Source organism: Rhamphochromis sp. 'chilingali', assembly GCF_963969265.1.
Source record: "Rhamphochromis sp. 'chilingali' genome assembly, chromosome: 1".
NCBI lineage: Eukaryota > Metazoa > Chordata > Actinopteri > Cichliformes > Cichlidae > Rhamphochromis > Rhamphochromis sp. 'chilingali'.
The window spans coordinates 30,636,243-30,653,200 of NC_137929.1; the positions used below are offsets into that span (position 1 = coordinate 30,636,243).

The window sequence follows — 16,958 nt, forward strand, 5'->3', positions numbered from 1 at the left end:
AATTTGTCATTTCATTTTTCTTGTCTTCAGCTTACACAAACCAGTTTACGAAAACACAGCAAAATGTCATACACTTTAATAAGTACAGATAGTATTTACAGTATGTACACAATAACACAATACTTTGTAATCACTACTGCATACTTTGATAGATTAGTAAGTATTTACATTGTGAATAAGACCATATGTTGATTTTGAAATACAATTATTTTTTTTAAAATTATGTTACGCAATAAATTCAGGCGTGCCTTGATACATACTAGTTCGACTATGATCATGGTACAGAGGTTTGCAAAAAACACTTCACAGGTGCATCATGGTCCGAGATTTTGAAGAATACTTTAATACACTCTTCATGTGGGAGCCATGAGTTGGGAGAACAACGTCAGTCAGTATCAAACACAAACTATACAGTTTCATACATTTTTTTCACATGACATGTAGTCTAGTTATAAAGATCAGAACCACTGGTTTCTTCTTCCAAAGCTTTACACATTCATGTTTGGTCTTCAGCCTTCAGTGGAAAGAAATGCTGGACCAAGGACTAACTGCTGTAGTCACAGACCTTTGTTGCTTGTTTCTTCTCTCTCTCCGTTACACTCACTCGCTTGCCACTGTTTTGTAGTAAAGCAAAATGACATAAAAAAAATAAAATAAAATAATACAAAAAAAAAAAATCATTCGTTGTGTTTCAATGCATATTCACACAAAAGTACATTTTTGTACAACCGCTTGAAAAGACATTTAAAAAAAAAAAAAAAAAAAAGAGACACCGGGCATCCGCAACACCGAGTACACTCATCATCCTTAACTGGAGTAACCCATCTGTCTTCTTAGCTTACTCATTGTTATTACACTACTCCCATATGACCAGAGACGGGGAATGCAGCTATACTTCAGAGTACGGCACCCATGTAAAAAATAAAATAAAAATAAAGGGGAAAGAGAAACTGCGTCCGATCGTGATCTAGAGTTTTTCCTCTTCATTGTGATTGCTGGTGGTTTTTACATTATGATATCTGTCCTGCTAGCGCTCGGCCCTAGCAGACTGCAGCCGCGCTCTCCCTCCTCCCCTGCTTCTTCAGCAGCTGGATGCGGTTGTGGACGTAGAACTTGATCGCCCTCCAGTCTCGCTGGTTGCTCACCAACAGAGGGCAGAGTTCGAGGCATCGTTCGCAGTCCGCCTTCGCAGGGACGCGCAGTTCCATGAGGTTTCTCTTCAGGTGAGTCTCCACTGCTACACGCTCGGCTTCTGACCAGGGACGCTTCAGGACGCCGCGCTTCCCTGTGTGACCGAGGCAGAGGAGTGACACGGTTTAATGACTGAAGTATTAACACAGATGTTTGTGAGGTCACGCACTAATGATGACAGATTTTACCTGATTTAGGTGGAATGTTTCTTCTCTTATGGGCATTAGCTAAAGACGGGCTGACGACAGGTGATGGAACGGGCGCCTTTTTCTTCCGCGGAGGTCGGCCCGGTCCCTTCTTTTTCACCGTGACCTCTGTCTTCTCTTTAATTTCCTCTTTCACTTCCTCTGCCTCAGAATCTTCTGAGAAGGAATCTGCCGAGTTGCCAGACATGACTGCATGAAAAGAGATCAAACAGAGGTTAGTTATCCAAACGTACTAGCAAAGCAAAACTGTTCAACCACACGGTTAATGTTACTTCAAATGGTAATAAATAAGTTCAAAGTTGTAAAATGTTCTTCTCAGACAAAATGATGAAGTTTTTTCTCGAGGGCTTAAAATGGGTCTCGGATTTGTAAACTTCCTCTCATGGGTGTGTTGCAGTTTAAATTGGAGACTACAGTATTTAAATAATGTTGCATAAAAATAACTGAATACATTTTAAAAATGAAATTTCAGTAACTACTTTGCATTTTTAGAACTACAATTTACATTATTCAAGTTTTTAAAATGAGCCAGCCAGCAGGTGTTTGATTTAGCATAACATAGCATAATGACTGGCTAATCGTTTTCCCTGTTGATTTTATGCAAAGCAAAGCTAACCAGCAGCTGGCTGATGCTCATTTTTTAAAGATGAGCCGGAGTTCCATTGATACTCTTATTTTATTCAATGAGCACACTACATTTCCCTGAGTCACTCAAACACACTGACAATTCTTTACCCTTGTTTAAAAAACAACCCCCCCTCCCCCGCCAAGTTTCATATTAACCTCTAGTGCCATCTAGCTGCACTAGTTTGTTTTAAATCCATGAAAGCTGCACTCTTAACCGGTGAAATTAGGGTTCACTGAACTTTCTAAAAAAAAATTTAAAAAAGAAAAGAAAAAAAAAAAAGAAGACAGAAATTCATGCATTAAATAGACGTTGATGGGCAAACACTCCTCAAACACTCAATCATTTCTACTGAATAGAAAAAAAATTAAGTTAAAAAAAAAAGAAAAAAAAAGAAAAAAAAAAAAGGGTTTCCTTACCGTCCAACTCGAGGCAGATGTGCTGCAGGCTCATCCCTCTGAAAAGCACTCCCTCCCTCTCTCCATAGAGAACGACTCGACCCACACGACCCATCAGTGCTGGGTCTCGTATGATAGTGGAGCAGTTCTGGATCACGTGGTACTCGTGCTCCAGGAAGTCCTCCAGCCGTTTGATGGCTCCTCCCTGGGTGTCACCCTCCTCCAGCAGTAGCAGCTGGGTAAGGATGGCAACCTGTCGCCGCACTCGTGTTGCCGTTAATGCTCCGGGGTTTTTAGCACCACTGGCTCGAGCCAGGTTTCTCAGGAGGTCTGTGCCACGGAGTGGGGTAGCAGGGGAGTGGTAGGGCCGGGAGAAGACGTAGGGGCTCTCTGGGTCCACCCCTACGTTGGGGCTGGTTCGAAGAAGCAGGTCGAGGCAGGATTCGCAGTGTGGCGGGAGAATTAGTGGCTGAATGCGCCCTCGCTTGCCTAAGACACCAGCCCGTGGGAGATGACACAAGACCTGGCGCTCAAAGGGGGACAGGAAAGCTTCCATGCCAGAAGGGGAGCTGTTGCTGGCGTTGGGCTGAGGGGTGATGCGGTTACGGTAGTCCTGGATAGTGAGCTTGGCCACCTCGCATTCTCGGTGGCGATTGTAGAGGATGAGCAGAGAGAGGCTGGAGTGGCAGAGCAGGCGCCAGGCCTCGGCAGAATGAGGAGAACGAGTCAAAGAAAGGAAGGAGGAGTGCTGCTGACGACGGAGATACAGGACCAGGCAAGAAAGGGAGGAGAGTAGTGGAGACATGTGATGTCTGTGTGTGCTGGAAAGGGAAGAAAGAGAAACATGCTTTTAAATTAACAGTTGAATCTCAACCAACTTTCAAAAAGCCTCAAACATAAAAACACTCAGATACAGCAGAGCAGAAAAAAGACAATAATTCACCACACCTTACAATCTCTCCATTCTTCTCTTCAGGTGCATCATCCTCCCCTTCCACGCTCAGCTCCAGCTCTTCATCTGGATCGATGTCTGGGTCCGGTGTAGGAGGTGGAACTAACTCCTCTTGATTTCTTGGACTCTCCACTTCGACTTTTTGCTGTTCTTCATGCTTTTCTTTCTTCATCCTCCGGCCCCTTCTGGGGGTAGACAGTGGCGGAGGTGACGGACTCTTTACCCGGGGCACCATCGGGGGTGCTGGGGGTTTTGTAGCGGGCAGTGGTAAGCTGGGTGCTTTCTTAGCAGCTGCAGGCTGAGCCGAAGCATTTGGTGAAAGCGAAAGGGAGAACGAGACGGCGCCTGTGCTCGAACGGGTGGCAGGTGATTCCCTCTCCCTGGGGAAGAGAGATGGGGGAGTTGGGTTGGAGGAGGACGACTGAGGGACTGCGAAGGAATGACTGTGAGTAGCAGAGGTGGAGGATGAAGAGGGGTGGGGTTGCGAGGCGCTGCCATTTGAAGAGCTGTGCGTGTGGAGGTGAGCCAGCTCCATGGCTGTTCTGACTTCCGGTTGGTTGGCGTGGTGCTTCTCCAGGTGGCGTGCCAGGGATCGGTAGTGCCGGCCGCAGTACGGGCAGTGCTGCCGCCGGCTCACCGTGGGACTACTAGAACTGCCGATGTTTATGTTGATGTTATTGTTTATGTTAGTGGTTGGGGGTGTCAGAGAACTGACTGCGGGCTGGGATCTAGGTGGGGGTGCAACAGGTGTCGGGCGGGAGAAGGAGGAGCAGGGGCGCCCAGGTCCTCTGGAAGAAGTGGGCGCATTATTCTTCTTCTTCGAATTGACCGCCGCAGGCAACTTGCGTTTCTTGCGGCGCCGAAGCATTCGACCCCTTATCTCTTCCATTTCCTCTTCTTCATCATCGTCGTCGTCGTCATCATCTTCCTCCTCTTCATCCTCCTCCCGGTCTGAGTCACTGGGTTCAGAGTGGGTGAGTGGGGAGGAAGAGGGCGATAATGACCACGAGGGGGTAAGGTAATCAGAAACAGAGAGCGATAGTGGGTGGGGGCCAGCCTCTTCCTCCTAAATGGACAGATTAAAAAAAAATAAAAGATGTAATTTTTTTTTAGTTCACAGGCAAAAATCAAAAAGAAAAAAGTCCTCATGTGTGTCTCTCAATCGTTTCAAACTTCATTCTGTCTGCAGTGCCCATTTGAGAGTCTCCTGGATCCTACTGAGGACACAGTCACGTTTATGAACGGGAAAATAATTCCCCACACAGCTACCATCTGTAGCTTTTAGCATTAGGGCTTAAAGCTTGATTATGCATTGGTGGACTGTCACCTCATAGCAACAGGGGTCTATGACACAGAACAATTGTAAGGAAAACTCTTAGAAGGCTCTAGTCGCAGTTGAGCTTTTATCTTTTCATGCCAGAGACAAATACAGAATAACACCAAACATGTCACGTTTCCATCAGTTGGTAACTCACCATTGCATTCTCGCCCCAGTCCGTTAGGCTGTAGTCCACTGTGATCTCCTCCCCTTTGGCGATGTCTCGGATCGCTATGACAACTAATCGCACCTGGGTTCCGCAGTGGACTTCTCGAATCCGGCAGTTTGGCGGAGGGTGGAAGAGCACAGGTCCTCGAACACCACTTCCCCCCTCCTCCCCCAACTCTGGCACACTAGAAAACATGATGTCAAACTTGATTTAAACACAAGTGGTCCACATAAAGGCTTGAACAAATCAAAACAATTCAACAAGTCTTAGCAGGGCTCTAGACTAACTTTTTGCCATGGGTGTACCGGTACGCCTAACTTTAAAAAGTTAGGCGTACCGGCACAAAAGTTAGGCGCACACAAATTTTATAATAATTTATATAATATAATGTGTTTTTCTGGATACACTGTGCTTTTTCAGCATTCAAAGATTGATGACACCGTGTCAGAGCACTGGCTATGAATTTCAGAAGGATCAGGCCTTAACTTAACAGAAAAGTTAGCAATAGTTCTTTTCCTATTACAGCTACATCCACTTCTGTCATGCCTAGGCTGCTCACTAGGGCTGGGTATCATCACTGATTTCTATAATCCATTTGATTCCGGTTTTCAAAGTCCCGATTCGATTCAATTTAGCCTCAGATAGTCAGAAATATTATAACTCTGATCATTTATCAGTACTGACTTCATCAGAATTGTGAGCATCACAGCAGATGCCTTTGTGTGAAAGTAACTGAGAATAAAACACAGAAAAACATGAAGGAGATTTTCCTGGTCTGGCTTTTTATAGCAGATAACCTTAAAAATATTCTACAATGTTCTGCATATAAAGTTTAAATTTCTTCAGTATTGAACAACAGAAAAAAATAGGCTTTCTTGTCCGAGGTCATTTAAGTGAAAAAAAGAAAAAGAAAAGAAAAGACAGCAGCGCTGTAAACAACGGTAGACTGGTGGGTAATAAGCGAATGAATAATACAGAAAACAGAGATTGGAGACAGGAAACTGTTCTTGAAGTACAGAGAGAGAGCTAGCTGTGCATGGAGTGTGATTTTAATAGTCGTGGAAGCAAAACAGCAAAATTCACGACGACATTGATCAAATGTGAAGCGCAGTTTGCTGCTTCTTTTGCTGCTGGCTCGGTGAATTTTGGTTGGAGAGAGACAAAACCTGCAGCTCAGAATCAGCACAAAAAGACGTAATCACAGCGCGGACCGGACGCATCAGAACCGCAAGCTCCGACAGCGTGTCCGTCTACGGGCCGTCGGGTGAGAAAGCCGAGAAAGACAAAGTTGATTCTGATGCGTCGGTCCGTTCTGTGTTTACGTCTTTGTGTGGAATCCGTGTACCTGCTCTCATTTGCTGTTTGGTTGTTGTTGAAATGGTTTTGTGAGCTTTAATCTGAGAATCTGGCGTTTCTGGCAAAACACAGTTATATTTAAAAGTCGATTCAGGATTTAATGAATTGATATCGCTTTATTCAAGCTACTCACCTCCCACTTCCACCTGCACTTTCAACTGGACCACGGCCAATCAGAGAGGTCCTGCCCCTTACTATCTCTGATTGGTTTAGTCCACGATAGGGGCATAATGTGTGTCTGTTGTTGACCACAGGGAAGGTTGCAGATTTTTTTTTTTTTTTTTTCCCTACCCGAACAGTTGGTCTCACAGGTGCAACCAAATATTTTTTTTTTTTAGTCGCACCACTGAAAAATTTGGTCGTATTTGTGACCAAATTGGTCGCACTCTAGAGCCCTGCTTAGCCATTACTCCAGTTAATCAACCGAAAGTGTTTTACAAGAAGGCCACAATAAAACCAACCTGCGTCAACATGAATATGGTATCTGCTGGGAGTGTGGTGCATTAATAAAAATCAGTCACATGTTTATGCTAAAGCCAGTTTAGTTATTTTTTCTCTGCAGTTATATTTATACTAGAGATGGCACGATACCACTTTTTTATGTCCGATACCGATACCGATATCATAAATTTGGATATCTGCCGATACCGATATGAATCCGATATAGTGTTTTTTAATCAACAAAACTGTTTTTTAAATATCTTGCTGCATTTTGTATAAGTTCATACTCAAGTTTAAAACAACAACTACACTAAAGCTATTCTGTTATACCTGTATGCAAAAAAAAATATTTCATAGTTCAGCAATACTGATCAATCTAATAAACTTAAACCTACACCATCCTCCCTATTCTGGTATTTTAAAGAGTACTTAGCGTAAATATTAAGCAACCTAACTAATAGGGTTCCAACTCCCAGCAACAACAAAAATAAATAAATAAAAAATAGGGAACCACCCCTCACGCTCCACCTCATGATGCTTAATCGACGTAATCAACCTTAATTTGATGCAGTGTGAAAAAAAATGCATAGAAATCAATTATTTTTCAAGAAATATTAAATAGATTCAACATCTTTCTTCAACAAAATTGCAGACTGCACAGATGGTACCTTCCCAAAGGAAAAAGTACTATAGCTTACTAGGGTATATATATTAGACTTAATAGTCACTATATACAGTAATGGACTTCTATTCATTTTGCATCAAATTAAAACTTTGGGTGTCAGATAATTATTTATTAAAAGCTCGACATTTTAAATGAGAATAAGAAAGAAAAGTATGTCTTTGTGCCCCCTTTTCCCTGTTAATGCCCTATCGGCCCCCCCTGGCTAAACTTTGCTAGATCCGCCCCTGCACAGTTACCAGCGTCAGCTACGTAGAAAAAGATCCTCGAGTAGAAAGTAATAATAAATAAATTCTAACAACAGCTGATCAAGCTTAAACGTGCTGCTGTTGTTCAGCCGCTGGTTTCCTCTTTCTGGTGCAAAGTGGGCCAAAAGCAAACTAGAGACACGGACTCGCGACAGAAAAGCCGATCAGCTGATCGTTAAGCAGTTTCATGATTGAAGTAGCAGCCGGAGAGCGAGAGGCAGTCGCTCGTTAAGCTTAACGCAGGAATGCTTTACAAACATTCAGAGATGGACTTACACACTTGCTTTACTTCTCTCGGGATAACTTTGTCGGAGATGAAATGCCGGGTTGCTAGTGAAGCTCCACATGCTATCCAGACCACCGACAGGTCCCGCATGCCACAGCCGCTCTATCACGTGATGCATACTGCTCCGACGTGCTAACGTTCTGAGGTGAGTTACGGCGTGTTGCAAGTTTTGTGAGGTGCTTTCGTGATATTTAATGGATCGGATTACATTTTTTATTTTTCTCCGATATCCGATCCAGTAATTTAGGTCAGTATCGGACCGATACCGATACGTAATATCGGATCGGTCCATCTCTAATTTATACAGGTACACTGCTTGCTTCACAGGCCTGAACATGACTATCATTCAGTGGGAAATTTCAAAAAAAGCAAAACACATGGATGCACATAAAAACTTACAAATCATCAACCTCACAGTTTGGTTTTTTTGGTGTAAAATCACCATCTGAATGGCCTAACCAACTTAGCAATTTCCTTTCATATAATGAAACTTTCCTTTACAGTTGAACCAGAAAGTTGCAGCTCTCTGCCTCTTTTCCATTTCAGTGACTTTCTGAAGCCTCTGTACCCCTACGTGGCTCCACGTCTTTACATGTGTGTGGTTTCAAAATGACAATGAAAAGCACATATGAATGTTCTGAGGTTGATGAATGTAGGAGCCTTGCTTTTTCGTCAGCGAAAAAACAAACTCAATTTAGCACCTCTCTTGAAACTTTCTGCCTACAGAATTAACTTTCCTTTTCTGTGACACTGCGCTAGCTTGCAGGTGTGGCTAGCTCCACATGAGTCTTTTTTTCCCCTCAAAGATCATCTGAGCAAAGTGGTGAGGGTCCTACTTACCAGAGCTGAGTGGGGTCAGGCAGGTAGTAGGGACTCCCTGGTGGAGGGAGGCGGTCTTCTGCACCCTCAGGGTACTGGCCATCACCTGGGACAGAGTAAACGTTTTAAATAGGACCCATTATGCTTCTCCATATTCCTTTTCCCATATATACACAATGTTAAAATGGTGAATTCGTTTATTAAGCATGGCAAGTTTCAAAACTTCAGGTCTGCATGAGCTCAGAACGACCCTGAAGCTTGTTTTTTTTTTTATGCTTGGCTCTGTATGCCGTTAAAGGCTATCCATAACAAGGTCCTCTCAGCTACATAGCTTTGGTTGTGGATACAGAATCCCCACCCACTTGCTGCTAAAAATTGAGGGACATCCAATCAGCAAGAAAAGAAAAAAGAAAGTAGCAGTAAATGGAGGTTGCCTTTAAAGTAAAAGAAAACAGATTGAAACAAGCTGTTATATACTGGGTCATCTGAGTTGGAAATTAGCATAATAGCTCCACTCACACTTGTTATCACTTCACAGGTTTGGAAAGTAACATTTTCTTTCTCTCACCTAGGTATCAGTGGACAAAAACACATCAACACCAGGTGGCAAACACATTGTGTGAGTCTTCACATTTACCGGGGCTGTAGCTGTGCTCTGACATGCTCTCCTCCTCTTCATCTTCTGTCACATATGCTCGGTCACACACCTTTACAGGTGTTCCCTTCCTTTTCCTCCCACACACACGGCTGTAGAAACAAAGTCAGGTCTTCATTTAGAAAACAAACAAACAAAAAAACCCAGCACACTCACATGAAGACTTTGTATAAACACGGGAATGGATCGCAGAGCAAACAAAGTGATCATGTGTACCTGCAGCAAAGCAATACAGGTGTATGCTCACGTGGATGACCTACTTAACTAGTCACGGTGGTAAAAAGTGATAAGAAAACCATTTTAAACTTGTGACTTTAAAAAATTTTTTTGGGATATATGATGAGGACTAGAGCAGGATCTAGAAACTTCAGTGGTGGGTTGATCTATTAAAAATGGATTCTGTGACTTTATGCATTTACTACACTGCACATCTACATCAGTGCACCACCTGCTAGTGGGAGAGCAAACAAGGAAAGAAGGAAGCTAACAGGAAACAGTCTGCTGCTGGTGCAGCCAACAGCATTTGTAACTTAACCACAAATTGTGGCTGAGCGAGCTGGCACGACTGATGTCAACACTTTCCCTGTCAGCACCTCTCTTTCTCTCGCGCTCTGACTCGCTGTCACTCTCGTTATGTTGATGCAACATCTGTGTGGAATTTTTTTTATATTGCATTTACTGTAACTTAATATTTAGTTGTCAACTCAACTTCATGTTAATACATCTCAGCTCTACTCTACGTGTGTGTGTGTGTGTGTGTGTGTGTGTGTGTGTGTGTGTGTGTGTGTGTGTGTGTGTGTGTGTGTGTGTGTGTGTGTGTGAGAAAGCAGGTGCACTCACAGTGTCAGCAGGGAAAAGAGTAAACTAGTCTGACTTTAAGTGGCAAGAGGATGTGGTAAAATCTTTACAGCTGAGCTGAAATGAGACCAGTTCTAATAAATTAGGTTAATAATAAAAAATAAAATGTGTGCTTTCGATAATTCTTTTACTAATAAATATTCAATTTTCTACATTTTGTTTTATAAAGTTAGGAATGCAGTGTTTAAGTCAAGCCTGATGTCATCACATACATTGAAATATCCCCAGTCTCCTCAATGAGGAATATATTGTACTAGCTCAACACTGGTACTGAATCAGTAATCTGTCTCATCAAATGCCCAAAGTTTAGATATTGTGATCTAACAAATGCTTTAAAAACACAAATACATACAAGTATCACAGAAAATTGTACTAAACCCTACCAAACATATTTAAATTTGTTTGGCATGACTAGCATTGAATTTTGAGATTGACGTAGTTTAAAAAAGAAAAACAACAACAACCAAACAAACTCTAATATAGTACAACACCATGATTGAACAGCTTAAAGAACCACCTCAGCTTGAAGGAATTGTGTTCTCCATGATTTTATCAGGAATTTTGGTCCAGCCTTCTTTACAGCGTAGCTTCAGTTCATTGTGGTTTGGAGGCATTTGTTTATGCTCGAGTCTCGCTTCAGTATTTCAGTTTTGTAGAGGTCTGGACTCTGACTGGGTCATCGCAGCACCTCAATTCTTTTGTTTTTCAGTCATTCTGTTGTAGATTTGCTGCTGTGATTGAGATCACTGTCCTGCTGCTCGACCCAGTTTCTGCCAAGCTTTAGCTGTCAGACAGATAGCCTCACATCTGACTAAAGAATACTTTGGTATACAGAGAGCTCGTGGTTAACTCAATGACTACAAGCTGTTCAGTTATGTGGCTGCACAGAAAACCCAAATCATCACCCCTCCACCACTCTGCTGACAGCTGGTAAGAGGTCATCTGCACTTTGGTCTAAACTAGCCAAAGGATATCGCTCCAGAAGTCTTATGGTTTGCTCAGATGTAACTTTGTAAACATGTTCCTTTTAGAAAACAGACTTCCTCCTAGCAACCTTTTCCAACAAGCCATACTTATTCAGTTTTTTCTAATTGCTCACTGTCATGAACTTTAATATTTAACATGCTAACTGAGGCCTGTAGATCAAGGATGTCAAACGTTAAAGCCCAGGGCCAGAACTGACCAGACTCCAATCTGGCCCACTGGAACGCTTTAGAAAATGTGAAGGAGTGCTTAGATTTTGACCTTTTAGCTGTAATGTTTAATCTTTTTTCAGCTTTTCCTATTGATAAAGTCTCCACCGCCATCATCATTCATACTACACCAAGGTGGTTAAGTCATAGATAAACAACTAAATGACAGAAGTTCATGTTTCTCCGCTATCTACTACAGATTAAATAAAACAGGTCTACTACTTCCATTTCAGTTATAGACGGGCTTTGGTTAAAAAGAAAAAAAAATCAAACACTATGTTGTATAGATTCAAGACACCCGGGGCAGTAAGCTACCAGAACCTTTTCTGTCATTTTATACAATTATCATGCAGAGAGAGAGAAAAAAAAAAAAAAAGAGCCATTCTGTTGGTCTATATCTTTTGACTTATTTGAGCTACCCTGAAAAGTTCTGCTGTGCTCAAAGGAGGACATCCTGGCCTTTCCAATGATATCTCATGTGTTCGGGTGGCCTCTTAACTTCAGATAGGCAGGACTTCCCAAAAAGAGTTAAACTATAAGATACTTGCATCCTCGGTTGTCAGGAGGCGTGGAAGGCGTAAAGGTGTACTTGTTTTTACAGGACAACATATATGTTCAGTAACGTTTGTACTGACTGCTGTCTTTATAAATAACACTTCTATATAATTAGTGATTTGCTAAAGAAATCTTTAATGTATTTCACAAACATTAGAAACTTATAACCTCTTATATCAACAGAGTTCACCTATGGAGAACCTGTTCACTTCCGATGAACCCAGTTACATTGACTCTTTGACTTCAATTCACCTACATGGTGAAAAAAATACAATTATTTACACACAAAATAATATTTGTAGATGGATGTAACACTGACTATATGTCTGAACGTTAATTAAAAACTAGGGCTGGGCCATATTATACCGTTCACGGTAATACCGGTATAATGTTAGGCAACGATAGGAAAATGAAATATCGCGATAGAATGGGAGTAAAACGCGCATGCGCAGTGCCTTTGTTTTCATACGCACATGGCCGATTGTTGAGTGAAACAGATGAACCAGAATTGGTTTGTAAAAATGGTGCAACTTCCGTGATGTGGAACTGGTTTGGTGTTTGTCCGTCAGATACACAACAAAGCACATTTTTTTGCAGAACATGCAAGCGGCCGTTGTTATTGTCATATTTGTCGGACTAAGATGCTCTTAAATCTGGGAGTAATCTGGGTCCTAAACTCCGTATGCTTCAGGTCAAACAACACTGCAGCATCACTTAGAGTTAAAAACTGTCTAAATTCTTTCATCTTTAATAAAACGATCAGCATTGCTGCTTTACCAGGTGTAACTATGAAGTTTAACTTCCAGGCATCCATGAAAACAAAAGTTATTACATTTAACGGAGTTAGAAGTTAGCAGGAAGCTAGCGGAAGTTAGCTCGCTAGTTTCGCTAGTTACCTAAGCATGATATAGCATGTTCTGACTGAGAGATTTCTGAAAAAAATCAAACGTGCAGCTCTGCTATCACTTCCAACATAAATGAAGACAGGAAACTAAACAGCAGTGACGTTTGTAGGGTTACTGAAGTTGGGCTAGCTGGTATATAATGATGTGCTACGTGATCGCTAGCGACACAGCTATGTTAGCATAACATAAACAGTGAAGCTGGAGGACGAACACTAACACTTTTCCACTTATAAAAGTTAACGTGAAGGTTCTTCATGGTTAGAAACAAATGCAATCGCATGGCAGGATACTGTAAACGGACCAAACTTCAGTCAGGAGAACAACTGAGATAATCCATCCACAATACGAGGTTAGTCATTAATATACTGCAACAACATGGGAATAGAGCAGCTGCCAGAGAATTCAACATTAATGAATCAATGGTACAGAAGTGGAGGAAGCAAGAAGAATGAGTTTAATAAAGTTTGATTTATCTGACTGCTTTGTTTCGCTTAATGTGCCTTATAATCCCGTGCACCTTATGGTCTGAAAAATGCATACTGCACACTGCAGTTTAATGTTGCAAAGCACCTCTTTTTAACTTCAGTGGATATTATACATGGTTATGCTCAGGATATGTCAGCCCATTTCTACTGGAAATGCCTTTTGGTTAAACTTTCAGCAAGGAATTTGCATTTGCACTGTTACATTTTTATAAAGCTTTAATGTACATAAAAACCAGCTTCTTGTTTAAGTGAAAATAAATGGAAGGTTGTCTTTTTGCGCTAGTAATGTTGTGGAGTTGTATTTTGTCTCGCATCAATTATATCGTCGGTTATATCGTTATCGCAAATTTTCAAATATATATCGTGATAAATATTTTTGGCCATATCGCCCTGCTCTATTAAAAACTATGAATGTTATTCTTTTTTATTATTATTTCTTTTCTTACAGGAAAGGTTACTTTGCCTTTAAAATGCTGGCAGCCTGGTAAAGTGTGTTGATTGTTTGGATAAAGACTCATCGATTGTGAAAGATAAACACAATTTGCAATCATTGGGAGTGTGACTACACAAATTACCATGCACATTAGAAGTTTAAATACCCAGCTTGCTGTGGTGGTGGACCGTAACTATTATTTCGTGGCTGCTGCTAGTTTGTGTGAAATTAAAACGGCAATGGCCTTACACTGAAAACTAACAGATTTTTTAAAAATCGCATCGTGAACATTAGATTACATTGTAGGTCTACAGCTTCAGAGGGCTCAACTCATTCTGCACAATTTTGCCAGCACCCTCAATGAAACAGGAAGTCCTCACGGTGGTAGTTGTCGCCCATTTAGAAATTATCTGACCCCTCTGGACTCTGCACCACCACCTGCTAAGCACTGATGTGAACATGTGCTGCAGATGGTGCCAAGAGTATTAAAACAAAAAACAACCCCCCCCCCCCCCCCACACACACACGTAAAAAAGCATGGCGTCAAAGCTGCTGGAGACCAATTCCAAACTACTTCCCAGAAAATCTCTTGCATTATGTCCCTATAAGTTTAATATAAGACAACATATAAGCTTCATAGGGACATTTGTGTTTAAGTTATTGTTCTACAAACAAATAGATCATTGCATTCAACGGAAAAATAATCTCATGCAGTCTACTCAAATACTACTGGATTTACATCATGTGGCTAACTAATAAAAATGCAGAGAAGAGGTGATCATTGGAGAGGATTAACAAACCCTGATCTACTGCACAGCTATTGTGAGGCTTAACACTACACTTATTAATCAAAAATGGCCCCACCCCTTTAAGCAATCACGTCAGTCTGTAAAAAGGAAATGACCAAAAAAAAGAAAAAAAAGAAGCATGATTAGCAAAACACTGCGTGCCTAATTCACTGAGCACGGTGACAGTTAAGTGTTTTTGGGGGCATTTTGGTCGCGGTCAGCAACTTTGTTTACTTACACCACACAAGCCACGAGTCATGATCTACAGCAGCTGAGCACTCGAGAAGTGCTGAGAGCTGAACGACATTGTCTTTGAATAATACGTTCAGTCTAAGAAATCATATGACTGACGTTACCGAGGAGAGGGAGAGATATAACTGACAGTCTGGGTTACACAGCTGACGGCTCCTGTTGAGGACATGCTAACATTAATGCTAAACCACGGCTAGCCCCGTTAGCTTCCAACGGCTAACGTTGGTACTTCTGTCCCGTCAAAATCTCAAAAAATAAAAGGATGGCGCTTAAATGCACAGCGGGTTGGATGGGGGAGAGATGCACCTTCGCCGGGCACACCAGCTGCAACCCGCAGCTGAACGAAAATCACTTTCCATTCCCCGTTTTCTGCAATATTACGCTGAAATCATGCACGCGAAAAAAGGGCTTCTAATGGTAACTAAAGAGACGCGCACGGCGCGTGCGTCTACGGCGTTGCATTTTGCTCACAAATCTCCGCTGAGAAAAAAGGATCGCTCGCGGCCACAAACCGGAGGCTCGCCGGTCTCACTCACCCCCGTGGTGGCGGCGGTTTGCTTCCATCCCCGTCGCTGTCGAGGGTCGGTGGCTCCCGGTAGTCAAAAGGCGACCGAACATTCTCCGCCATTAGAACTGCCTTCCCTACCTCTCGCGCTCCGGTAGATTGCACAACGCGCATGTGCACAACATCCTTTGGGGTTCTATTGGTAAAATGGGGTGCACTCACCTCTATGAGCGAGAAGCTAGTTTAATTTTATTGGCGTGTTATTTATGTATATGTTTACTTCATATGGCGACAGTTTAACTTTCAAAGACCTAAAACAGAAATAAAGACTAGCAGCAGACACGAGTGAAATACAACTAATATAACTATACCTGCTAAATACACGTATCCAAGTGCGTTTAAATTTCGTATACCTCACGATAACACAGAAGAGCATTTTAAAGTCTAGGCTGTTTTACAGCTTTAGTCATTACGTCTCAGATTACAGTCTTTCATACCCTCAATCCCAGTGAAAACCAACTAAATGTTAGTGTATAATATACAGAATGATTATACGTTGATAAAATTGCCCTAACTTTTAAGCTGAAAAGCTAAATAAACATTTTTAATTACCATCTGCAAAATGGACTATAACAAAGATGAAAACAGGTTTTCTGAGTGCACGAAAAGCTGTTTTTTTTTTAGAGATAAGGGGGGTTGGCTGGTGATGTTCTTATTTGCTCAATGACAATACATATACATAACACATTTTTACAAAAATGAAAGACTTACTTGTTTCCCCTGCTAGTGAATGTTTAATATGTTTAATACGCCACTTAAATAATTACAATACTTTGAAACTCATTTTCTCACTCAGAAACGAACGATTTCAGAAAATTTCAGAAAACACGAGACATAAAGTACACGTTACATAAGGCTTTATTAACAATTTTATCTTTGGTTTGCATATATGGATGAATGAAGCAGGACAAAGAGGTCACGTATCATTTATCATTTTGTAGCAATCCTGAATGTTGCTGTATACATATTCACCATCATATAACGATAATATATGATTTAACTGCATGTTTTTCTCTTGTTTTGTTTTTTACACAGTTGTGTGGTTCTTTTTTTTTTTTTTTTTTTTTTTTTTACCATCGGTGCGCTGTGTGTGTGATCTGAAAACATTGGCTGTGAGCATTGATAAAACTGTTTTGATGTTTGGTGTTGTCAAGAGTCGGAGATTTTGTGAATGTATTTTTAACAACTGGCTTTTGCACTTTTGAGATAAAAAGGTGGAAGGTTTCAAGAAATGTAGCTTCGCAAATGTGAAAAATCATTACATGCAATTCCCTAAGTGAAAACGCAAAGTCATTTTCTTCCTGCTTTTTTTTTTTTTTTTTGTTTCTCATGGAAACCAGTTATGGCTTCAGGATAAAAATGGTGGGTGGCATGGATCAGTTTACTTGTTGTGGAATATTTCTTCACGCTGCTTTAGCTCGGGATAAAATTGTGTCTGATAATCTTGAGAATCTGTGACCTGACCCCAAAAAAGACACAAAATGCTGCTGTGGCAAACTGATCATGAAAATCCTTTTATTCTGCATTGACCTTTTTCCCTCAGTTTCTATTTATTTTTGTGCTACAATATCCGAGAAT

General features: G+C 41.4%; 1 protein-coding gene across 1 annotated transcript; it reads right to left on the reverse strand.

The window, feature by feature from the left end:
• Positions 1 to 2: 2 nt before the first annotated feature.
• Positions 3 to 15,479, reverse strand: LOC308391476 (uncharacterized protein). Its single transcript, XM_080874053.1, has 8 exons — positions 15,352 to 15,479; positions 9,329 to 9,438; positions 8,713 to 8,797; positions 4,848 to 5,043; positions 3,369 to 4,438; positions 2,442 to 3,241; positions 1,380 to 1,586; positions 3 to 1,285 (listed from the first exon to the last, which is right to left on the reverse strand). The coding sequence occupies exons 1-8, from the start codon at positions 15,441 to 15,443 to the stop codon at positions 1,041 to 1,043; spliced, it is 2,805 nt and encodes a 934-aa protein (XP_080730179.1). The 5' UTR covers positions 15,444 to 15,479; the 3' UTR covers positions 3 to 1,040.
• Positions 15,480 to 16,958: the final 1,479 nt, after the last annotated feature.

Coding starts and splice junctions, on each gene's coding strand:
- LOC308391476 (XM_080874053.1), bottom strand. CDS start 15,443: ATGGCGGAGAATGTTCGGTCGCCTTTTGACTACCGGGAGCCACCGACC. Junction 8,798..9,328: donor AGAGCACAGCTACAGCCCCG/GTAAATGTGAAG, acceptor ACTCTGTCCCAG/GTGATGGCCAGTACCCTGAG. Junction 1,286..1,379: donor AAACATTCCACCTAAATCAG/GTAAAATCTGTC, acceptor TCGGTCACACAG/GGAAGCGCGGCGTCCTGAAG.